Here is a 25311-nt window from a genome sequence, read left to right as displayed (position 1 = left end):
GCTTGCTTTAACAACATCCAATGGTGCTTCTTTGCGACAAATATTCTTCAAAATATTGACAAGCAGACGCTCTTCACTCTGTTAGCAAAGCAAAAATATGCAATTCTCCAAGATCTCTTGATGATCAAAGTCCCACAAACTCCCCAAAATCCCATAAAAAACCCAATCACAATGCTGATAGAAGCCTAGTTTCTCAAATTTAGCTCCACCATCTCCATCTCCGTCTTCTTCATCAGCTCCTGGTTTGCGTTGGCCACTGTCAGGACATTCAATTGACAGAGGTATTCCACAGAGACCAACATTTCCTTGGTATATTGATGGGTCATCAAGGGTCAGAAACTAATCGATGGTTGGGATTTTTCCAGACAAGTTATTGTATGAGAGATTGAGATGGTTCAGAAATGTTAAAGAAGTCATTGAAAGTGGGATTGGACCAGAGATTTGGTTCATGGAGATATGAAGAGTTTCAATCCACTCAAAATTCCCAGTGCTTGATGGGATTTGACCTGTCAAATGATTCATTGACAAATTAAAAGTACTAAGTTTAGTGAGATCCATTCGTTCCATCGGTATACCTCCTGATAAGTTGTTTTTAGAGAGATCAAGAAGGTATTCATCCAAAAGGTGTTTTGGATGCAGAGAATGTTGGATTAATGCTCTTGGAGCAATCTAATCCATGATTAAGAGCCTTGATTAATAATGAGCCGTAGGATCCCCAAACTAGCTCATTAATTGACAGATCCCATTTAATTGATTATTAAGATACAAGAAGAAGCCCATTAATTGGGCCCAAGGTGTTATTAAATCCTAGGAGGATTAGGGTTAGCAGTCTATAAATATACTGTTTACTAGCCTCCAGTTAAGAAGTTTAACGTATTATTTTCTAGAGATTTAGAATTTCAGTAGAAAATAAAACACCTTGAGAGAAAAAACAGAAACTGTGAGTTTTAGAAGTTTTTTTCAAATTAATTTTCTTGTTTCTTTTGTGATCAGGTGCGCCCACGCGCAGATCTATCACTTAGAGAATAGTTTGGAAGGTTCTACGCTAAAGGTTAGTAAACCTATGGATAATGACATAATTTATTGCACACTTTATTCAATATCGATCAGACTTCTGCTGTGTATATGATACTAGCAATTGGTATCAGAGCTATGATTGAATCGGTGTGTGATTAAACGAATCCATTTTTTATTTTTCATGTATATATGATGTATATTAGATATATGGCACCTAGGATTCTATTATTCATGTTATTTATATTTTTTTTTATTATGAATGAATGATTTGATTTTGGCCTTAATACATGGTAGATTTTTGCTTGTATATTTTTTTTTGGGATGTAACAAGGAGGCTAATCATAAGATTAGGGTTTCCTCCTTGATTGATTTACTTATTTATTTTTCCTGCAATTTTATTTGAATTTTTTTTATGTAAATTCGGATTTATTGGAAAAATATGTAAAAGTATCTAAAAAAACTATATACTCATTGTTGTTCATTGTTTTTCGTGTGTATTGGAGCTGCGGCTTGATAGATCAACATCATAAGAAGTTGAAGGACACGAAGGAGGATCGGTGGGAGGAGAAGGGTCACCGAAAACACCTGCACGGGCCCACATGCACCACTCAAAGAGACTGAGAGTGGGATTCACGCGCGTGGAGGCACGTTCGTGATCGGATTTTGATGATTTTTTGTGGGTAGATTCCTTATTTGGGTATCTACCATTCTGAAAAATTTCATGGTGATCTAAGTTTTTTGTGGCGATTGGCGGCAGTTTTGGTGCTCAGGATCAATAGGGGACTTGTTAGGGTTTTGTGTTTTTTGGGCTAAAAACCCTAGAAACCAATTCTAACTTGGCCCACACCCCATTGACTTGCAAGATCTGAAGAAAAGAAGAAGTACGGGCCAAATATTAAGTTGGGCGTTTTGGGCCTATTGGGCTTGTAATTTTTCTTTTCTAGGAAACCATGGATTAGGGCCTATTAATTATTCCATGTTTATAATTGTTTAAATTATATGGATATAACATGTGATATGTGCTTAACATATCATTTAAAATAGGTGGTGCCATATAATTGCATCATTTGATATATACATGTGCATAATAATATTTGTTTTATCTAGATAATATTATTATGGAAAACCCTAATTAATTAATGTAAAATATTGAATGGGCGAAAGTTTTAAAGAATTAATTTAATTAATTTGAAACCTGCGGGCTCCATTAAGGGTCCAATAATAAAATGGTTATGTGATGCCCCAACGGATAAACATGACCAGATTTTATTGGATTGGATCTAAAATAATTTCAAAATTTTAATAAGGTTGTACAGCCTAACGTCGACAATACTTAGATATTAAAGATAATTTTGAAATTAAAATTAATGATTATTACATTCAATTTTAATGACATTAATAATCCTCCCAACGAGGCTCTGTTAGTGTTATTAAAAGCCCAAAGATTATTGAAACAATGGTTGATTTTAAAATTAATTTTGAATGATGTGTGTTTGTATTATCTGAGAAGGCTCTGTCTAAGGAGGTAGGTTTTTAAGGAGTCTGAGACCCACCTCATCTTTCCTAGGAGTTGACTTGGTAGGACACTATACATATCAGGTTCAAAAAGTTTTAATTTTTTAATCAATTTTGAGTGGTATATTTTGGGGTTATCTAAGAAGGCTCTGTCTAAGGAGGTAGGTTTTTAAGGAGTCTGTGACCCACCTCACCTTTCCTGGGAGCTAACTTAGTAGGACATTAAAATATACCATGTTCAAAATTTAATTTATTACAAATGTTTTACCCAACGTAAGTATTTGTAATGGAAATTAAATTATTGTTGCAATAAACATTAATAATAAGTAGTTTAAGGGATCTACATATTTGTATGTTTGTTGTGTTGATTACGTGTTAATATGTGTGCATTTTTATTTTCAGAAAATGACATCCTTTAATCCTCTAGCTACAATTTTGAATCAAAAACCATTGGATGGAAATAACTACGACCTATGGAAAACCAATCTCTATATTGTCCTTGATTTTGAGAGAATTAAATTCATTACAACAACTCCGAAACCCCAGGAGCCCGCTGCTAATGCTTCAAAGGAAACTAAGAAGCAATTTGCAAATTGGCAATGGGCAAATATAACAGCTCGCTGTTATATTCTTGCCAGCATTGTAGAACATTTGCAGAAGCAACTTGATAGTCTGGAATGTGTGTCAGAAATGATTCAGACTCTAGATGGGATGTTTGCTAAAAGTAGCAGTACTGCTAGACAAGCAGCTATAGGGGCATTAATGAACACTCGCATGACTGGAGGAAATGTGCGGGACCATTGTTTAAAGATGATGGCGAACATCAGTACTGCGGAAGTGATGGGGGCTAAGCTGGAACAAGAGATGAAGATAAACATGATCTTGGAATCTTTACCGAATAGCTTTAGTCAGTTTAAAATGAATTATAATATGAACAAACTAAAGCTTACTCCTGTTGAACTGATGCACGAGCTTGAGAGTGTTGAAAGGTCTCTCGGGAAGCAAGAAAGTGCTTATCATGCTGAAAGTTCTTCAAGGCCTAAAGGGAAGCCTAAGGGTGGAAAGAAGAACAAGAAGCAGAAGGGAACAGGTTCAGCTGTCAAACCGACTGCAATGAAGAAGCCGAAAGGCAAGTGCTTCAAGGGCGGACAGAAAGGTCACTGGAAGAAGGACTGTCCTAAATCAAGTATGAGTAATTTAAATGTGGTTGAGGCTTGTTTAGTGGAGAATTACAATGACAAATGGATCATTGATTCAGGAGCCACTAACCATGTTTGTTACTCTTTGCAGTGGTTCAAACAAAATAGCCCACTCAATAAAGGACAAAGAAGCTTGAAGTTGGGAAACGGAGAATATGTCTCCGCAATGGCAGTGGGACTAATGGAGTTATATTTTGATAATAAAATTTTAAGTTTATTAGACTGTTTATTTGTTCCGGATTTTAAGAGGAATTTGGTTTCTGTTAGTTGTTTAGTTGAACATGGTTTAATAGTATAAAGATGAACTAACAATAATAAGAATGGGTGGTTATTTAGGATTGGGAGAGAAGAGATCGCTTGAGGATTGCCCGGGGCTCTATCTCCCTTGTGTGGGTGTGTTGTGTTGGTGTCCCTGCTTTCTTTTTCTCCCCTGCATGGGGTTCTTTTTTCTCTCTTTAGTTTATTTTTCTCTCTTTCCTTCTTTACTTTTTTCCTATCTAATTTTTCTATCTGGTTTTTACTTTTTCTTCACTTTTTTCTCTATAATCTCTCTCACTATCTTTTCCTCAACTATCTCCATTTAATTCTCACTCTTTCTAAATTGTCTCCACATTTTGTTTCTATACTCTCTCTTTTTTTATTTCTCTCTTAATTACTTTTCCCCCTTCACTTTTCTCACTTTACTTTTTTCTCTCCAATCTTACTTACAGTCTCTCTTTTCTCTCTTTTTTTCTTTTGTCTTTATGCTTTCTCTCTTATTACTTTCCTCTTAACACTTTGTCTTTATATTTTTCTCCTAATTTCTTTCAACCTTCTCTGGTTTCTCTCTTCACATTGGGAGCAACATTATTGCGTTTTAGGGTAACTTGTTTATTTCATGGTTAGTAATGCCAAGTTTTCTAAAATTTCATTTGTCCGTGAAGATAAAATAATTAACTACTTTTTGAATCAACTATACTTTATTGTAATACTAAAATTATAAAGAGTAATAATAAAAAAAAGAAGAGAAACCACAAAGAAAAATAAAGTTGGAAATTACTTTTTTTATTGCGATAAAAACTTCTTTTACTAGGATCAACTTAAAAAGACCAAACTAATTAAAAGAAAATACTAAAAAAATTAAAATATTTAGTAAAATACAATATAATAATATAAAGCACAATAGAAAATCTAAAATAAGAATCAAATTAATAAAAAAAAATTTAAAAATAAACAATCAAATATTATTATTTTTTTGGTAAAAGTCAAACCAATAACATAATTAATTTTCTTAGAACCAACTTAAAATACAATATAATAATATCAATCACAATAGAAAATCTAAAAATAAGAATCAAATTAATATAAAAATTAAAAATTAAACAATCAAATATTATTTTTTTTTTATAAAACTCAAACCACTAACATAATTACTTTTCTTACAACCAACTTTTAAGAAAAAAGAAAAAAGAAAAAAAGAAGCATTTAATCAAAAGAAAACACCAAAAAAGTAATAACCTTTAAAGATAATAAATGAAAATACATTTAACAATGTAAAGTCTTCCACAATAAATGAAATAAAAAAATTTTAAAAATACATAAAAAAAAATCATTTAAACAAAAAAATAACATAACTTCTAGTATTTGAAATAAAAATATTTGATCGAATTTTTTTAATACTGCACGTCTTTTGCGTTAAATGTTGGCTAGAGAGTTCGAAGAATAGGCATGTAGAATTATTTTAGTATTTACAGTTAGAAACGTTAAATGTAAAAGAAACATTAACAGAAAAAATAGTAGTTTTACAATTGATTTTATACAAACAGCATGCAAATACTATATAAAAAAATTAATGCAATCAAGAACAAATGAAATTTATGAAAACTTGGCATTACTAGCTTATGGAAAGAGAAACCAGAGAGACTTGCTAGAGAAATTTATAGAGAAAATGTAGAGACGTAAAGTGTGAAGAAAGAGAGAAAGTGCATATAGTAGAAAGTATTATAGATAAACTAAAGAGTGGAGAGAAACGTAAGAAAATGTAGTGAAATTGTAGAAACAAAAAGTAATGATGAGAAAATGCATGGAGAGAGAGTAGGGAGAAAATTAAGAGGGTGGGAGGGTAATGGAAAGAGAACAAGAAAGGGTCTTGAAATGGAGAATTATAGGGGAGAAAAAAAGAGAGAATAAAGTAGCGAAAAATGGAAAGGGGAAAAACTGGAAAGAGCAAGTGGGTGGAATAGAAGTGGAGAATGAATGTTTGAAGAAGAAAATGGAGGGAGAGATGGGAAAGGGCAGACAAATAGGAGAGAAAGTAGAGGGGGGTATTTTTTATTTTTCCCCTTTATTTTTTTCATGTAACTATTTATTTTAATGTACCTTTTTTCAATTATATTGTATTTAATTTTCCATTAATCTTATTTTCTAGAAAATGTTATAGAAAATTTGTTACATCATTTGGAAATTTACTAATTTTAGTTGATAATTTTGTGGTTTTGACCATGTAAAAGAGGTTCATGAATTTTCTTGTTATTTGAGTTTAGCCGAGTAATAAAATAAAGGTAATATTTCCATTGGCAAAAGTATAGAATTTGAATTTAAGTATAGAATTTCAATTTCCTGCCCCATGTTCAAAATTCTATATATCAATCATTTCTACCATGCATACGCAGAAAAAATTTGCCTTGGTTTGCATTATTAATTTCAGTGTTGTGGTCTTTGGGAAAAAAATGATGTATAATCAGTGACGATTGCAGAAAGTTTGTTTAGAAAGGCACTGTTATATATGTGATTATATTAATATATGGTGTGGAAAATAGTTTTAGTGTAACTAATTAGAAACTTAATTAAGAATTATGTTTTAAAAGAAAAAAAATTGTTGGGACAAAAATATGAATTTCAATGGAAATAAAATGCATAATAAATTGATTGCAAATATATAATAATAATAATAATAATGATGATGATGATGATAATGAAATAGAATAAGCACATTCATTGAGGCAATATAAAAAATAAATCTTGATTTTATTAGGATTTAAACTATTAATTGAAATCTAAACAAAAAAATTAATAGAAAAAGTGTGTAATTGAGGAAAAAAATAAAAAAAGAGAATAAAAAGTTGCAGCTTTTTAAATGCTATGAATTGGAACAAATATTCAATAAGAATATTATGATATAAATATTTTTTGTTATTAACCGATTGTATTAAATAATTCTATTTGTATATAAATATTTATTATGATTATAATTGTAATAACTAATTATGATTATATGTATATATATATATATATAAATGAGAGATTTGAAAAAAAAAAAATATATATATATATATATATAGACAGAGAGAGAGTGTGTTTGTGTTTATCACATCAAGAGTGTAAAAAATAATTAGTAAAATGTAAATGATGATTCTAACATGCTTGATTTACACAATATCTTAATTTTATAAAATAAGATATTATAATATAATCAGAAATATATATATATATATATATATATATATATATATGTATATATATGGATAAGTGGGGAAAAATATATTAAAAAATAAATGTAAAAGAAAGGGAAAAATGTGGAAGTAGAAGTGGGAGAGATAGGAAGGGCAGGGGGCAAAAAAAGAAAGAAATATTAATACAAATAAATAATAATAGTTTTTTATATAATAAATAATAAATAAACTTGTCTCAACAAAATAAAAAAAAAATTCCCAAAACTTTCGAGAGAGGGGAGGGGAACGTTTAGTTTGGACTTTTGAAAAGAAAAGCAGCTTTTTAATTAATAGCATTTTTAGCATATATATATATATATATATATATCATACTTATTAGCATCACTCACGAAAGGCGAATGAAAGTTGTAATGCTTCTATGGTTGGCCTATAGGAAAGAAATTATCCCAAAACGATGAAAAATAAATAACACAACATAGATACTCTGGAATATCCTGGACAATGGGGGCTCATATTGATGAGCTGTGCAACCGTAAGTTGGCTAATGGGGTTTATAATATATAAAATTTGGCCCCAGCAGCCTCTGCCTGAGATGTGTTTGCATTAGTAATAAGATCTTCTTCAGAACCAAAAAGTTTTGATTTATCGCAGTAGCAATCTTAGACTTACAGACAGAGGTTCCCTGTTTCAACTTTGCCTTTTGATATCTTTGCAATACCTTGCTCAACGGAATTAATACATTTCCTTCATTATTTAGTTATAGGAGTATCAAAAGAGTAAGGAAGCTTGATCATAGTTTTTTGAGAAATGTCACCTGGCAAACAGAGAGAGAGAGAACCAAACTTGCGAAAACAATAAGACAGATCAAATTCAGCACCTCACAGTCAGAAACAAACGTTTAACCAGCTTAGCTAGCTAGCTAACTATAGAAAACCTTGAAAACTAGCATCCAGTTCAAAGAATAATAAAGATTGCATTGCTCTGGAAGATGCTATATTGCATGTAAGTGACAAACCTATCAGTTGAAAGTTGTAAAAGTGTGAGAACTTACGGCTTATGGAGAGAGAACGTGGTTTATTCGTGAAAAAAAAAAAAAAAAGAAATTATAGAAAGCTTTTTAAAATAATGACAAAAAATAAAAAAAAAATAAAAAAATAAAACATATAGAAAGGAAAATGGCTTGAGATTCAGTGACAAATATTTATATTTATACGGCTATACCAAAAGTGAGGTTTCTTGTAGCGACTACGTAGCCCACCTCATAGAGGAGTTGAGTATTGTCTAAACAATCTATTGGCCGTTTTTGGAGTTAGACAACACAGTGATCTTTCATTTTGTTGAGGAGCTCTATAAGGAGTCACAGTATTGCAGTTAAGATCAGCGTCTTGACTACTGGTAGACGGCCAGTATTGTGTACGACTACTAAAGCGGGCAGTGCCCAAAGCAAAATATCAGTGATCGGCGAGGTCTACTCAACTCCTCTTCTTTCTTCTTCGTCTTACTCTGATATTCAAGATTAACGGGTTGGGCTGGAACTTGGAAGTGAGTGGAAGGCAGAGGAGGCTTGGTATTTATAGATAAATTGTTGATTAAAAAGCTTGCTTTTTTTTTTTTTTAAATTTATTTATTTATGTGGAGGCCACGGGGATGTTAATTTGTCCCGTCCATCTCCAAAATTGTGGTGCATCGCCCCTAAAAGGGTGGTTTTTCCTTGAAAATTCGAGGATGCAGATGGGCTCGGAGCAAATGCCTAAAAATCGAATCGGAAACGGGAAATAATAACCCCACCCCGAATCCATCCCGATATATATATATATATATATATATTTATTTATTTATTATATTTTTTTATAAAATTTTATTTATGTAAAATCATTTTTTTTTATTTATTTATTTTTCTAAATATGTATTTTATTATAATTATAAATTTGTTCTTTGATGTATTTTATTATATTTTTATTGCATTGTAGTCATTTTTTTATATTTTAATAATAAAATAATTTTTTTATATAATTTTTTTAAAAAAATATCAATTAAAAAACAAAATGGGAAAAATCGTCCCGTTCCATCCCCACTCCACAAAATCCCCGATCCCATTCTATACCTAAAAAAACGGAAAAAATCATAGGGAGGGGATGTAAAATTCCCTAAAAAAATGAGAATGAAATTTTAAAAACCGCCCCATCCCGCCGCCTCGTTGACATCCCTACACAGGGGTTTAGGTGTGGTCTCACTCTCTCTGTCTCTCTCTCAATCTGTTTATAAAGTAGAGGCTTATTTACCCCGGTTTTGTTTACTTAATTTTCTGTTTGAGACTCTTTTTATTTGCCAAACATGTGCTAAACGTTTTCTATTTTTCCGAAGGCACCAAATAAAGCTATATGAAACATATAAGCATCAAACATCTTCTCGCCGATTCCATTCCCACCACAAAAGATAAAAAAAAAAAAATAAAAAAAATAAAAATAAAATTAGTCTTCCCTTAACAAGCGCTAGGCGATGATTTGATGAAAATGTATAACCGAGATTTCCCGGGAAAGTTAAAACAGTCCCTGAAAGGTTTGTCTTCCTCTGTAGTCTTCTTCTCAAATTTTTTTTTTTTTTTCATTGCCAACACCTTTATTAATCTCCCTCTATCCTTCTTCTCACACTGATTCTCCATGGATGACCCCACGGTATCACCATTAAGCAATCACCCAACTCTAAGAACCCCATCTTCTTCTTCGTCGGTTTTGTTGTCTTCCTGTTCGTCTTCTTCGCTGCTAAATCTCCCTCCAAACATGTCAAGGAGCTCACTCGACCTCGAAACCCTAACTCCATCTCGCCACATCAACTGTATGATCAACTCCAACCATTACCAATCGCCTTCCACAACCACCTACTCCGACCGCTTCATACCCAGCAGATCTGGATCCACCTTCGCACTCTTCAACATCTCTACTCCGACCAATTCTCACGGCGATGGTGGTCGGGAAGACCATTCGAGTGCCTACGCCACTCTTCTCCGTTCTGCGCTTTTCGGGCCCGATGCTGGAGTCGTTTCTCGGTGACGCCAGAGAAGCGGAGCTTGCCAATGAGCCCCCCCAGCCGGAATATTTTCCGTTACAAGACCGAGACTCGGCGGTCCATGCACTCACTTTCTCCTTTTGGGTTTGATGATAATGTTCCAGGGGTTAATCTTATCTCCCTCAAGGCTCCAAGAAAAGTTCCCAGGTCACCCTATAAGGGAAAGTTTTATATGATTCTAAGTTCTGGGTTTTGTTTGTTTATTTGAATTTTCTTTGTTTACTGATTTGTGTTTTTGGGGATTAATGGTGAATTTATTTATTTAATTTTTCTTTTTATCTTTTTTGTTGGAATATATAGGTTTTGGATGCAGCTGCATTGCAAGACAATTTCTATTTGAATCTTGTTGATTGATCTTCACATAATGTGTTGGCTGTTGGTTTGGGCAATTGTGTTTATTTATGGAACGCTTGTAGTAGCAAGGTTAGTTTGTTCTAAGCTTGGTTTTTTCGTTTAGATTTTTCTTTAAAATTGTAGTTTTTTCTTTTCTTATTTGATGCAAAACTGTCAATTTCAAAATTGCAGGTAACTAAGTTATGTGACTTGGGAATTGATGACAGTGTTTGTTCAGTGGGTTGGGCTCAGCGTGGAACACATCTGGCTGTTGGAACCAGCAATGGAAAAGTTCAGGTTAGAGATAATTAGTCAATCAATTTATTGTTTGAGGGGGTTTATTTCATTTGGTCAATGAAAGTGTGAAAACTAAGATGGAAAGAACCTATCCACAAATTCAGTAAATTATCCATAATCATTTACGAACCTGAAAACCCCTGTAAATTGTATATCACTTTATAGTTTTCAGTTTAAGTTTAAAATAATCAAAAGCATGTGAAGAATTATTTTAGATTTTACCAGAGAGAGCCACAGTCAGTGTAATGAAAGTCGATGCGTCTGTCATCCTCGTAGCCACCATTAGAACCAATGTATACTAATATTCTTGCTAGGCTGCTTTAAGCTCTTTTAAGCCTGTTTAATTTGAAAATATTAGAAACAAAGCATATCAGTGGGTCACATCAACACTTTTTAACAATTAGACTAAAGTATCACGGTAGCTCCATGTACAGTTTCTTTCATTTTGCTTTTTTTGGGAGTATGGGGATTACAACTGGAGATGTGTGAGAAACACTTTCAAGTATTCGTAGCCAAGTAGCCATGAATTTGGGAGTCTTGTATTGGTTAAATATGCAAGACATGTTCATATTGGTACCCGTATCTGAAGAAAACCCATTTAGATGCAATTGGCTTAGTCAGTTACAGTTAAGATAATGTTGAAAAGTTGAGACCTAGAATGCAATTTGTTCTTTATTTGATTTGTGTAAACAGGGAGGATGAGTGATTAAAAGTGGAGATGAACAATCTTGTATCTGTCACCATAATCGAAGCTTGCTTGTATTCCAGTTTTGATCTCTGTAATTCTGCCACCACTCCATTGGCTGTGTATGTCCTCAGCTATAGCCTTTTTTCTTTGTAAAGCCTCTTCTTTCTTTTTTCTTTTTTTCTAAACAGAGAAAATGGCTTCGAAAGAAGAAGAATGGATTTTTGAGATTTCTTACTGCAGCAGAAGATCAACAACATAAAGCGAATGTGACATTTTGGTCCATTGATTCTAGCCCTTAAGAGTTCGTAAACAATGGATTCTTTATCATCTTTTTCTCCTTTCCTATAAGCCTGCCCAAAAAAAAAAAAGTCATATCAAACATATAAAGATGGTAATGGAGTATTTGCCTAGCTGTGCACAGGAGTTTTACATGCAACGATTGATTTTTTTATTTATTTTTTCTTTTTTCTTTTTTAGTGAATGATGCAAAACAATTGGTTAGACATTGAGAGGAGCAGGAACATAATATTCACATGCTACAAAACCAAAGTACATAGTACACACATCCCTTTCTAAAATCTCCTTTTTTAAGTACAATAAATAAATAAATAACTTGGACGATTTCCTTTCACTTTTAGAGAGCTTCAAGCCGTATGAAGATGGGATGGCGTAGTGGCCCTAGACGAAGCCATAGCCCAGTTAACCGTCGAAAGCAGAGCAGCATTGGACAAGATGGGGTAAAGACAGTAAATTATCCATACCATATTTGACTTGTTAAAAAATATTTCTATGGTGAAAAAGACAAGGGAAGGATGCATAGAATGAAGATATTGATGTTCATGCTTTTTATATGCCTTTATTTTATCATATTAGTCTAATTTTAGAGTGGTTCAAATTTTTTTTTATTGATAATGTTCGGATCATTTAAAAGAATATATAAACAATAACATCATGCTTTTGTTATGTATTTAATATTATATGATAGTTGTTTTTATTATTTTATTTTATTTTTGTTCTAAAGCATTGGGATATTGTCTTATTATTTTTGTAGCTAAAGGATGCTTGCTCTGTAAATGACTATGTATTGTTTCACTACATTTCTAATTTGTAAGCAAATAACTTGGTTCTGTCTTCTACATCAAAGATTATTTTTTAATAGAGGTACTATCTACAAGTCTTCCCTCCCTCAATTTCTCGGTTTCTTCAAAGGGCCGAGACTGACGAATCAAGGAAATTTCCGGTATGGCCGAGGAGGCTTCTCTGTTTTTTTTATTTTTTATTTTTTTGAAAGACTTTCATGGAAAAGTTTAGCTTTTGTATCATGGTTTTCTTTTTCTTTCACGATTTAGTCTCACCGTACAAATATCAAACATTTTTTTTTTTTGGGGGTTTATTTTACGTTTTCCCAATTCTGTTGGGACTTAGGGTTTGTTTTAATTTCAGGGAAAAATTGGGGTGGAAAGGAAAAAAGGAAAATCGGAGTCCAGGTCTTTCACTGTTGAAAGCCTCTGTGTTTGACTTGGGACCCAGAAGAGGTAAATTTTTACTGTATCCCTGTTCATTCTATTTGCAAAACTTTTTTGTTTTTTTTTTTCTTTTCATTTTTTACATTTCTGGTCTCATAAGTGTTTTCTTTTTTTCACTTTACAATTGAATGTGAATAAATTTGATATGTGATAAGGTATCTATTCAAAACAGGAGAATCGAAATTTTTGCAAAATTATAAAAAATGCACTCCATATGTTTGATTGTGTGTCTCTTGAAAATTTCTTTAAAACGAAGATATCTCTTGACTAGAAATAATTTTTTGTGTTTTATTTGTGCTAATCTCAATGTTTTTTCTGGAATGTTTTTTCTGTCTTAGAAATGAAAGTGAGACAGATTAGCAAATCTGTTGGCTAGATGAGCAAAAGAATGAAGACCCAGTGCAAGACGCCCCATCTACTATAAAAGGTATATGTTCAGTATTACTGATTCTTAGTTAATAGAGATTGAATGGGAGTGTGTTATTATCATAGTTTTAATAGAGATTGAATGGGAGTGTGTTAGTATCATAGTTTGTAGCATTGATAGTGTGTTAACAATAAATTATTAGTGAATTGTGGAGCGCTAACGGTATTAATTATAACTGCAATTTCTATTACATATTATCTTAATTTGATGGATTGGTTATGGTCTGGTTATTACTTTTAATAAATATTTGAAATGTCTTTCTCGTAACGTCTGTAAATCAGGAACTCATTTACATGATTGTTGAAATAAAAAGCCAAATCAGAGCTAAGTGACACACACAAAGAAGAAGGCTGACTTCGCCAAAAAGCATATAGCCGCGAATATTAACATGTAGGTAATTAATACTTTCTCCTGTTAATTTTATAATGAGTATTTCTAATACTTAGTTTATGGTAGTTGTAGTTGATTGCCTTGTATTATATATTGCAGATATAATTAGAGTTTATAGAAATTTGGTTTTGTGAAATAAGAGGTTTCAGATACTAAGATCACAATTTTACGTGTGATGATATATGTTTTCAGAGTCTTGACATAAAATGCTTAGCCTATTTTGAATGTTATTCAAAAATTGGGCTTGGAGCACCATGAAGAGGTTATTTATTTGAGAGATGAAGGGGGGAAAGGAAAATCTGTATCAAATATATTAGTTCAACTCTTAAATTATTTCAAATTTGTCAAGATTATGGAAAAAAAAAAAAAAATTGAAAAAAGGGTGGGGTTTAGTATTTTACTTTAATGGTCCATGTCTTCTGCTTATTTGCTATACCCACGAGAACACAGGATGAGAAGTTATCTGGGGGATTCTCCACTATACTTGCTTAGTAGTTAATTATCATGCCCAAAACAAATGAGCAGAGCTTAGCTGTTAGTATTGAAATTCTTGAAATTTAAATGAGTAGGCGAATGGAATATATACCATATAAACATGTGAACATCAATATTGCATCTACTCAGCACAGGCACGTATAGACGTACATTGACTCTCTCAAATTTTTTAATTGCGCAATGCATGGTGATTGAAACTTTCAAACATTGATGATGATGATGGCTGATTGCTGATTGTTTTGAAGAATCTAAGCACCTCTCAAATTAGTAGTAGTAATAGTAGTAGTACTAGTGGTATATCGTCTTCTACAGTCTTTGTATATATCGTATATAGTTTTGTGATTCTGTCTTGTGATTCTGTCGTGTAAAGATGAACTAGTAATAATGATAAGAATGGATGATTCTTGTGGTTTGGGAGAGACAAGAGACAGCTCAGGGATTACTCGGGGCTTTCTTCTCCTCCTGTGGGTTTGGGTGTGTTGGTGTTTTCTGCTTTCTCTTTCTCCCTTTGCATTCCCTTTCTTTCTTCTCTCTTCAATTTTGTTTCCTTTTTTCCTTCTCTACTTTTTTTCCTATCTAATTTTTCTCTCTAGTTTTCACTTTTCTTCACCTTTTTCCTTTCTCATTTCTCTCTCTATTTCTTTCTATACTATCTCTATTTAATTCTCACCCTTTCTAAATTCTCTCTTCATTGTATTTCTCTACTATCTTTTTTATTTCTCTCTTTAATTACTTTCCCACCTTCACTTTTCTCAATTACTTTTTTCTCTCCAGTTTTATTTACAGTCTCTGTTTTATCCTTTTTCGCATTTTATCTTTATTCTTTCTCTTATTACTCTCTTCCTCTTCTTCTCTGTCTTTATAATTTCTCTTCTAATTTCTCTCAACTTTATCTACTTTCTTTTTTCGCTTTTGGATTGCCATTATTGCGTTTTAGGCTAAATTGTTTATTTCATGGTTAGTCATGCCAAGTTTTCTAGAACTTCATTTGCCCTGGAAATGCAAAAACTAATAAATAAACATCCACTGTTAAATTAACGACTGTTAATTTATAATAAAATCAATATAAAAATTAAAAGTTTTATTTTTCGACGTGAACATTCAAAAACTTAAAATATAAATGACAAATAAAAAAGACTACTTTCTTTTTATAAGAATCAACTAAAATTTAAAACATTTTAAAAAAATAAAACATGCTAACAAAAACACTAACATATATAAAAGTTCAGAAGATTGAAAGCTTATAAAATAAAAAATACTACTTTTATTTTATTCTTTACAACTAACAAAAATAATATATATATATATATATATATGTATATATATATGTATATAGATTACCAAAATAATAATAACAATAATAATAATAAATAAAAATACTAAAATCTTTTAATCAAATCATTGAAATAGTAAACAAACTGATAACTGCTCAGAGTGAACATCCTAACAAGCTCATGTAAAACTATGTTAAAAAAAATTTTCTTGATTATGATAAAAATAGAGAATATATGTTTTTATTAATACTGCTCATTTAATTAGTATATCTATTGTAAAAAAAATCTCAAAGTACATATAATAACTATCAATAATAATATTTTCAAAATAAAATACTATGTATAATAATAATAATAATTAATAATACCAGTTCATCAATAATAATAACAATAACAAATCAACCAATAAACCATACTTGTACTGCTCATTGGTAGCTAGTGTTAAAAAATCTTAAAGTACGTAAAAGAACTATCAATAAACTTTTTATCAAAACAATAAAATATATATATATATATATATATATATCAATAATCTAGAGTTATACATGAATATAAAATGTAAATTTTTTTTTTTTTTTATTTACGTTATTAGCCTTTTACATTTAGGGTTATATGAAAAGATAACACTACTAGTTTTAGAATTTATTTTCTTATATAATAGTATAAAATAGCTAAGTTTAAACATTTTGGATTTTTATCCTAGCAGTCAAGAAAATAGCTAAAAAACACAGTATTGATGTGGTAAGGAAAACGAAATTTATGAAAACTTGGCATTATAACTACATATGGAATAAAGGATTTTTCTTGTGATAATGATACCAAATGGGAAACAGAAGCTGTGGAGCTTGATAGAGAAGTTATAGAGGAAGTGTAGAGCAAGTGTGAAAAGAGAAAGTGACATGTAGAAAGTTTAGAGATAAAGTGAGGGAAGAGATGGTGGAGAGAGACAGTAGTGAAACGGTAGAAAGAAAAGTAGTGATGAGAAAATGTATGGGAAGAGTTTTTGTAAAGAGAAAATAATTAGAGAAAATGGAGAGGGTCTTGAAAATATAGGAAAGGGTCTTGAAATAGGGAAACAAGAGGAAAAAAATAGAGAGGGAATGAAGTAGAAAAATGGAGAGGGAGGGGGAATCTGGAAAGAGAAAGTGGTGGAAGAAGTGGAGAAAGGAATGTTAGGGGAGAAAGTGGAAAGAGAAAGGAAAGAGAATGAGAGGAAGACCATAGAAAAGGAGAAAACAGAGGGGGGTATTTTCTTTTTTTTCTTAGTATCATGTAACTGTCTTTTTTCATATGAATGTACTTATTGTAGAAGTTGATTACAAATTACACACATAGTGAACAACTTATAAGCAAGTTAATGGAAGGAAAACATGAAAACAAAGGCTAGGCACTTTTACTTTTTTCAAAGGAACCAAATAAGCTATAGGAAACATATACACCGAATGACAAAAGCACTAGTACTGCTGCACCTATGTTTATTAGAGTCTTCCTCTCTTCATCCTTTTTTTTATGGATGTTCCTAATAATTCCTTAATTTGCTTCTCTTTTGTTGTTGTACCTACTAACTTCCTTTTCTTTTCCTTTTCCATCTCTATAACCTTATTTGGCACTGCAGTAATATCAGCTGTTGATGACTCTTTACCTTTCTTCATTCTTTCCTTTTCCTGCAAATATATATTTTGATCTTTTGCCTTTTCATCTGTTTTCTTTGATGGAGGTTCAATGATACCCCTTTTTTGTTGACCCTTCCTTTTGCTGATCATCAACAACATTTTTCAAAGGATGATCAATGATCTTCTGGTCATTTCTTTGTTTACCATAATTCTCTGCATCCAAAACACCTTTTGGAGGAATACCTTCTTGATCTCTCTAACAACGATTTATCAGAAGGTATACCGATGGAACTAACAGATCTCACTAAAGTTGGTACTTTGAATTTGTCAATGAATCATTTGACAGGTCAAACCCCATCAAGCATTGGGGATTTTGAGTGGATTGAAACTCTTGATATCTCCATGAACCAAATCTCTGGTCCAATCCCACTTTCAATGACTTCTCAATCTCTCATACAATAACTTGTCTGGAAAAATCCCAACCACCAATCAGTTTCTGACCCTTGATGACCCATCAATCTACCAAGGAAATGTTGGTATCTGTGGAAGATCTTTGTCAATTGAATGTCCTGAAAGTGGCCAAAGCAAACTAGGAGGTGATGAAGAAGACAGAGATGGAGATGGTGGAGATAAATTTTCCTTCCATAGGGGATCATAACATCTTAAAATGGTAACCGACTTTTATTTGATAATTCTACTTCCAAAACCACCTCTCATTTTATCAGACGATTCTAATTCAATTTAATTCAGCAAATAATTAATAATTTAAAAAAATATTTGACCTTTAGTTGTTTCTGTAAAGTGAAAAGAAAAGATGGAAAATACAAGCTTGATTGAACTTACAAGTTGCTTTATATCTCTCCATCAAAGCTTTCCTAAATTCCTTCGTACACTCTATAGGATAGAACAATTATTACAACAACATAATTTGAAAAAGGAAAAAAAGTAAAATAAGGCAGCTTGGCATAGAAATTATCATTCATGTAAAAAGTAAATTGACTACTCTGTTTCCAACTTTTTCAGCAAAGCCAAAGTAGGCATGTCTCCAAGATTTCTTAATGATCAAGCTACCTAAAACACCCCAAAACCCCACAACAAAGCCTAATGACATGCTGACGAAGAAGCCTATCGTCTCATAAGCATCACTTTCTTTCTCTTCTTTCTCTCCTCTTGCTGCATGTTGGCTGCTGTCTGGACAATCACTTTGCAAAGGCTTTCCACAGAGGCCGATATTACCTTGATAGATTGATAGATCATCGAGTGTCTGAAACTGATTGGCAGTTGGGATTTTTCCAGACAGGCCATTGAATGAGAAGTTCAAATGACTCAGAAATGTTAAAAAGACCATGCTAACTGGAATTTCACCAAAAAAGTTTTTACCAGAGAGGTCAAAAGTTTTTGACATTGTCAAGTACCTTATGGTTGTTGGAATCTTCTTCTTCAAATGACTAGTCGATAAATTCAAAGTTTGCAGTTTTTGGAGTTTTGTTAGCTCCACAGGAATCTCCCATGATAACTTATTATTGGATAGATCAACGCTATTGATAAAGGATAGAATGGAATACTTGTATTTTGGCTTTCTTCCCTTCGTCACTACCCTGAAACTTTCCCTATTAAGTGCCCTTTCAAAAAGTAAATGTAGATCATAATTAGAGAAACTTAGATCACCTATGCAATGTGGTATATGGCCTGGCAAATTATTCTGTGAAAGGTCCAACACATGAAGTTGGGAAAGGTTACAAAATTTTGTATGGATATCTTCAATAATTAAGTTCGAAAGGGTCATGCATTCTCCTATCCAAGTTGGAAGTTTCCTAGAAAATTTGTCATCACCAAGATCAAGACTAAAAAGGAAGGAATAAGTTTTCAAGGATGAAGGAATTTATCCAAAAAGATTGTTGTTAGAGATAATCAAAAGATATAGAGTTGTTTGATGACCAATCGAACTTGGGATTGTTCCAGAAAGACTGTTGTTTGACATGTCCAAAAGTCAAATGATGAAATATTTTTCCACATATTAGGAACATGACCCGCAAGATGATTATTTAGAGATCCTTAAAAATTCCAACCGAGTTAGATTACCTATGGACAATGGTATGCTTCCATTCAGTGAGTTCAAAGATATGTCCAAGACAATAAAAATGGCACTGCTTTGCCAATGTTGGGAGGAATTGGCCCAGAAAGATGATTTTCATTAGATGGCAAAGAAGAAATATTTGTTGAGAAAAGTGGGAGGTGACCATTGAAGTGGTTTAAGCTCAAATCAGTTGTTGAATCATCATTAAACCCTGCCACTGATGTTATTAAGAGCAAAAGCTAGTTCATGCAGCTGCAAACCCAATTGGAAAAACCAATTTGGTATGGCGTCAGCAATCCCATCATTGTTGAGTACCAATGTGTTAAGCGCATTTTGATTTTGAAGCCATATTGGAAACTTAGGACCCAATTGGCATGATATGATGGTGAGGTGTTTTGAGTTTAAAAGGAGGTATCCAATCAAAGCTCGCATTGAAAAGCAGAGTAATGTTTGAGGATTGCTTATCAATTGATAACTCTTTCAAGCTCAAAAGATTCATCAGATGAGCTTTTGTTATGACACCTTCCCATAAGTTTTCTGAGATGTCTAACACACTCAGCTTTGAGAGGCATCCTAGGCTTTTGGTAATGACACATTTGATTATTTAATAGGTAAAGTTCTTCCAATGATGTAAAGTTTCCTATGGATTCTGGGATTGAACCTTGAAATAAATTATTCTGAAGCCGAAGAACTTTTAGGCTCTTAATATATCCTTAAGAATTGGGTAGATCTCCCACAAGTCCATTGGAGCTCAAGTATAGTTTCTCTAAGCTGTTGTGGAGCATCTACACAATCTGTTGACAAAATGTGTTACATGAACGGAAACTTGGTTGTGAGAGAAGTCGAGCGTTTCAGAGAAGTCAAATAAGCAATTGCATCTGGATTCAGTGTTCGGTGGATATAATAGTTGTGGTTTAGGAAAAACCAATCAAGTAGTGTGCAGTTGATATAATTGTTTGAGAGGTGAAGCACTGAAAGAGATTTGAAGTTAACAAACAGATGAGTGAGATCCTTTTGTTAAGTCCACAATACGGCAAGTGCAATTCCAAGAGTGATGGAAGCTTACTAACAGTTTGAAGCTAGTATGATGCAGCCTAGCCCAAATTCCAGCCTCCTAAGTTAAGATACTTGAAAGATAAAAGACCAGAAAGCCATTGCAGGATACTTCTGTATTTGTTAATGAAGATGTAATTACAAACTATATTTAGATCCATATAAGTCAATCTTGAGACATTTGCAAAACTTTGTGGAACAGCTCCTAAAGTAAAAATATCCAAAAAGATTGAGATACCTTAGTTTCCGTAATGATCCAATGAAAGAAGGAATTGGGTGACCATAACCAAAATAATTCATGCTCAAGTCCCAAGTACTTTAAATATTTCAAAACAAGCAAAGGGGTTGATCTTACAGTTCCATGGGAAGTCTTTCACATAGAAAGTAGATGAGGATGGGTTGTGAAGATTGAGCTTCATCACATGTCTGGTTAGCAGTATACTCCTTCCCATTCGTAGAAATCAAGGCCCACCCAAAATGAGAGTCTTCCTGAAGGATCTGTTAGGCAGTCTGTGAAGTGGAGAAGAATTTTCCACTCCTCATCTATGCAATCCATACCACGATCACCATCGCCGAAACAGCGTCCATTAAAGGATGCAATTATTATTCCACAAAGACTTAGAAGCCAGAGAAGTTGAATATTGGAAGGAGAACTAGTTGTTTGACCCACCATGCTTGTAATGGTAGCCAACCTGCAAATCAGATATATATCTTATGTTCGGTGCAATGTTTAAAACCGTTTTATAATAATATCAATTAAATTTATGATGCTCTGTTTTGTATATTTCATGTTTCTGTTTTTGTTCTCCACTGTTTTGTTGTTGATTTGTTTTACATGAAACTTAGTGATCATCTGAGTGAGTTGCAGTCAATAATACGTAATACTATTTAATTCTTTTGGAGGAACATAAATGATTAATTAATTTGAAGCCTGCAACAGTGGAGATTTAACTAAATTAGGATAATTATGTGCCATGTGTTTATTCTTTAATTCTATCGACAAATGTTCTCTAAATCTAAAATGTAGCTAATAACCTAGGTGAGATGTTGCAAATTTACAAAATAAATACTATGTGGACTAATAAAGTGGTGAAACATGATTACTAATTGAATCGTTCAATTAGCATTTGTTATTTACATTTGATATATAGCGAGCTAATAACCTAGGTGAGATCTTTCAATATAAATCCTATATGTGGACTAATAAACTGGTGAAACTTAGTTAATTAATAATTGAATTGTCCTATTACTATTTAATATTGGATTTTATACACTTACTGAATTAAACTTTTTTTTTTTTTGGTGTTAATATATGGCCAGATAATTTCTTATGCCAATAATATTTATGATTTGTTTTGTCGTTAATTTTATAGGCAATAATTTGTTTATGTATTTTAAAAAAAAAATGGTCGGAGCTTATTCCAATATTGTACAAATCTATGATCAACAACAAAATATATTTACTTGCTAAATTACCAATATATTTTGGGACATAATATCAAAATATAGTTTACTGGGAATACTTTTATTAATATTGTTAAATAAATAAAAAAGAAAGAGGAAATCAAAGATTTAATAGTATAACACAGAATTATTTCACTATGAAAATAACAAAAAACGAGACAAAGAGAAACGATTTTGAAACATGCAATCTGATGGGCTTGCTTTCAAAACATCCAAGGGTGTATCTTTGCGACAAACATTCTTCAAAACATTGACAAGCAGATGCTCTTCACTCTTTCAGCAAAGCGGAAATACGCAATTCTCCAAGCCTCTTGATGATCAAAGTTCCACAAACTCCCCAAAATCCCACAAAAAACCCAATCACAATGTTGATAATTAAGCCCAGTTTCTCAAATTTATCTCCACCATCTCCATCTCCATCTCCGTCTTCTTCATCACCTCCTGGTTTGCTTTGGCCACTGTGATTAGGACATTCAGTTAACAAAGGTCTTCCAAAGAGACCGACATTTCCTTCGTAGATTGATGGATCATCAAAGGTCAGAAACTGATTGGTGGTTGGGATTTTTCCGGACAAGTTATTGTACGAGAGATTGAGATGGTTCAGAAATGTTAAAGAAGTCATTGAAAGTGGGATTGGACCAGAAATATGGTTCATGAAGATATCAAGAGTTTCAATCCACTCTAAATTCCCAACGCTAGATGGGATTTGTCCTGTCAAATGATTCATGGACAAATTTAAAGTACCAAGTTTTATGAGTTTTGTTAGTTCCATTGGTATACCTCCCGATAAGTTATTGTTTGATAGGTCAATGCTATTAAAGAGGTATAAGGTGGAATCATATAACAGAGCTCTTCCTTTCGCCACCACCTTCAATTTTCCTTGGTATGTGATTTCGTCTATGCCTTCAGATTTCAAGCCACTGAGATTGCCAATGTAATGTGGAATGTGACCGGTGAGATGATTGTGAGACAGGTCCATTATGTGAAGTTTGTAAAGCCCACAAAACTGATGAGGAATGTTCCCACTGAAGGAGTTGGACCGCGAACTCAAGATCAACAAGTTGTGCATACTTTCTCCTATCCAAGCTGGAAGCTTACCTGTAAATCTGTTATCTCCAAGATCCAAATTAACCATGTTAGCGCAGTTTTGCAAAGATGAAGGAAGTTCACCTGAAAGTTTGTTGTTTGAGAGAACCAATAATTCAAGTGAACTTAGAGAACCCATTGTTGTTGGGATTGTTCCTGAAAGACTGTTATTTGACATGTCCACTATATACAAGAATTGTTTATCTTCCCACAAATGAGGAATCTGACCTGATAGTTTATTGTTGGAAATAATTAAGGTTGTCAATCCCGTTAGATTTCCAATGGACAAGGGAATGCTTCCACTCAAAATGTTTTCAGAGATATCTAAATCTGATAGCAAAGGCATTGCTTCACCAATGTTAGGGGGAATTGGCCTAGAAAACAGATTGTCCCTTAGAGAAAAGATGGTAATGTTTGATGACCAAATTGGAAGAGGACCCTGAAATCTATTTGTACTCAGGTCGACAATGCTTTCCTTGTTGAATCTGAATGAGTTTGGCACCCTGCTGCTTAGTTGATTATAAGCCATTTCCAGTCTGCCGAGCCGCAAATCCAAATTCAAAAACCAGTTTGGTATGGTGTCTGAAATCATAGCATTGTTGAGTATTACAAAGGTCAGCTCACTTTGATTTTTAAGCCAGGTAGGAAATTTGGGACCCAATTGGCATGATCTTATGAGGAGGTACGTGAGTTTAAAAGGAGGTATCCAATCAAAGTTAATTTTGAAGACCAAAGAAATATTTGGGGATACTTTATCCATTGTTAGCTCTGTCAAGCTTGAAAGATTAGCGAGATGAGTTTCGGTTATGACACCTTCCCATATGTTCTCTGAGATGTCTAGCACAGTCAGCTTTGAGAGCTGTCCAAGACTCTTTGGGATACCACTCAGTATATTACTGGATAGTGAAATTTCTTCCAAAGACGTCAAGTTTCCAATTGAGTTTGGGAGTGAGCCTTGACATAGGTTATCTAACATTTGAAGGTACGTTAAACTCTCTAAATATCCTAAAGAGTTAGATAGATTTCCTGTCAGCTCATTGTACCCCAAATTCAAAGTCTTTAAGCTGCTTCTGGAGCATCACGATAAGCTATCCAAAACATTAGTTATTTCACCTGTAATTCTATTTTGTGAAAGCTCCAGACTCCGCAAATTGCATAATTTACCCAAGTTTTTTGACAACTGACCCTCAATGGTATTCAATGACAGGTCAAGCTTTTGAAGTGACCCTAAATAAGCAATTTTATCTGGAAGTGGCCCATATAAGTTGTTGGAGTTAAGGTCAAGATGAACCAGGCTTTTGAGATTGAACAACCAGTTTGGTATTGTGGAGTTGAATCCATTGTTTGAGAGATCAAGCACCATAAGAGAGGTGAAATTAAGAGAAGGAAGGGTTAAAGGAAGGTTGGAAAGTTGACAAAAGGGTAAGTGCAATTCCAGGAGTGTTGGAAGTCTGTTAACGGTTTGTAGCCAATCTGTTGCAGACATGGACAAGTCCCAACCTCTTAAATGAAGGTATTTTAAAGAAGACAGACCAGAAAGCCAGTACAGGCTACTTTTGGTTAACTCAAATTGGTCAACTTTATTGAGATCAAGATATACCAATCTTGATAGGTTCCCAAGACTTGGTGGAATAGTTCCACCAAAAGATGCACCAGAAAGATTGAGATATCTCAAGCTTTGTAATGATCCAATGAAAGAGGGAATTTGGGAACCTCCAAAATCAATCTTGCTCAAGTCTAAGTAATTTAGATCTTTCAGAACAATCAAGGATGGATCAATCTTACCGCTCAAAGTTTGTGCTGTTCCATCACCATCCAAACTGTTTGAGGAGGGGCTGCGAAGATTGAGCTCGACCACGTGTCCGGTTCTGTTGTTGCAGCTTACTCCTTCCCATCTACAACAATCATCTCCCACCCATGATGAAAGCCTACCAGAGGGATCTGCTAGGCCTCGCTTGAACTTGTCAAGCGCTTTCCTCTCAACATCTCGGCATGCTACCTCAAGCTCACCAATGGAAAAACTGAGCTTTGTTAGAAATAGAATTCCGCACAGAAATATAAAGAAACACTTTCCATTAATGAAAGTGCTGCTATGTTTCATGGTTGCCAAACAAGGATACAATTTTTTTTTTTTTTTTCTGTTTTTGTTTTTTTTTTTTTTTTTTTTTGGGGGGGGCTGTGATGCAAAATGGATAATATAGGAAATTGTAACTGATGCTGATATATTGTTATAAAAAATTGATCATGATCTGGTTTTATAGCCGTTTGGAAATCAGTTTGACCTGACTTGACTCGGGGTTTAATGGGCTTATAGTTACAGTATTTCAAGGAGATTGCTATGAATTGGGTTGGTATTGTAA

General features: G+C 33.1%; 4 protein-coding genes across 45 annotated transcripts in view; 1 reads left to right on the top strand and 3 right to left on the bottom strand.

Annotated features, from left to right (window-relative positions):
- Positions 1–14558, top strand: part of LOC107435782 (uncharacterized) — a 191159-nt gene extending 176601 nt beyond the window's left edge. For 18 of the 42 annotated variants that reach the window (XR_009634089.1, XR_009634087.1, XR_009634072.1 and 15 more), the window contains 3 exons: positions 12990–13081; positions 13411–13499; positions 13781–13982. The gene's annotated coding sequence lies outside the window, so the exon portion shown is untranslated. The other 24 variants (XR_009634083.1, XR_009634079.1, XR_009634068.1 and 21 more) reach the window with 24 other exon arrangements.
- Positions 14559–18250: 3692 nt separating this feature from the next.
- LOC132799451 (receptor-like protein EIX2) lies at positions 18251–19057 on the bottom strand. Its single transcript, XM_060811283.1, has one exon. The coding sequence runs from the start codon at positions 19055–19057 to the stop codon at positions 18251–18253; it is 807 nt and encodes a 268-aa protein (XP_060667266.1).
- Positions 19058–20389: 1332 nt separating this feature from the next.
- LOC132799473 (receptor-like protein EIX1) lies at positions 20390–25052 on the bottom strand. The gene has a single exon (XM_060811396.1). It carries the CDS (start codon positions 25050–25052, stop codon positions 24030–24032), a length of 1023 nt encoding a protein of 340 aa, XP_060667379.1. The 3' UTR covers positions 20390–24029.
- LOC132799450 (receptor-like protein EIX2) lies at positions 22134–23927 on the bottom strand. The gene has a single exon (XM_060811282.1). It carries the CDS (start codon positions 23925–23927, stop codon positions 22134–22136), a length of 1794 nt encoding a protein of 597 aa, XP_060667265.1.
- Positions 25053–25311: the final 259 nt, after the last annotated feature.

Source organism: Ziziphus jujuba, chromosome 9 (genome assembly GCF_031755915.1).
Source record: "Ziziphus jujuba cultivar Dongzao chromosome 9, ASM3175591v1".
In the NCBI taxonomy this organism is placed as follows: Eukaryota; Viridiplantae; Streptophyta; class Magnoliopsida; order Rosales; family Rhamnaceae; genus Ziziphus; species Ziziphus jujuba.
The sequence above is the reverse complement of the archived record's forward strand: the minus strand, read 5'-3'. Positions and strand labels throughout refer to the sequence as shown.

Bases quoted from the DNA above. Each gene is read 5' to 3' on its own strand.
- LOC132799451 (XM_060811283.1), bottom strand. From the start codon at position 19,057: ATGACCCTTTCGAACTTAATTATTGAAGATATCCATACAAAATTTTGT.
- LOC132799450 (XM_060811282.1), bottom strand. From the start codon at position 23,927: ATGTTAGATAACCTATGTCAAGGCTCACTCCCAAACTCAATTGGAAAC.
- LOC132799473 (XM_060811396.1), bottom strand. From the start codon at position 25,052: ATGAAACATAGCAGCACTTTCATTAATGGAAAGTGTTTCTTTATATTT.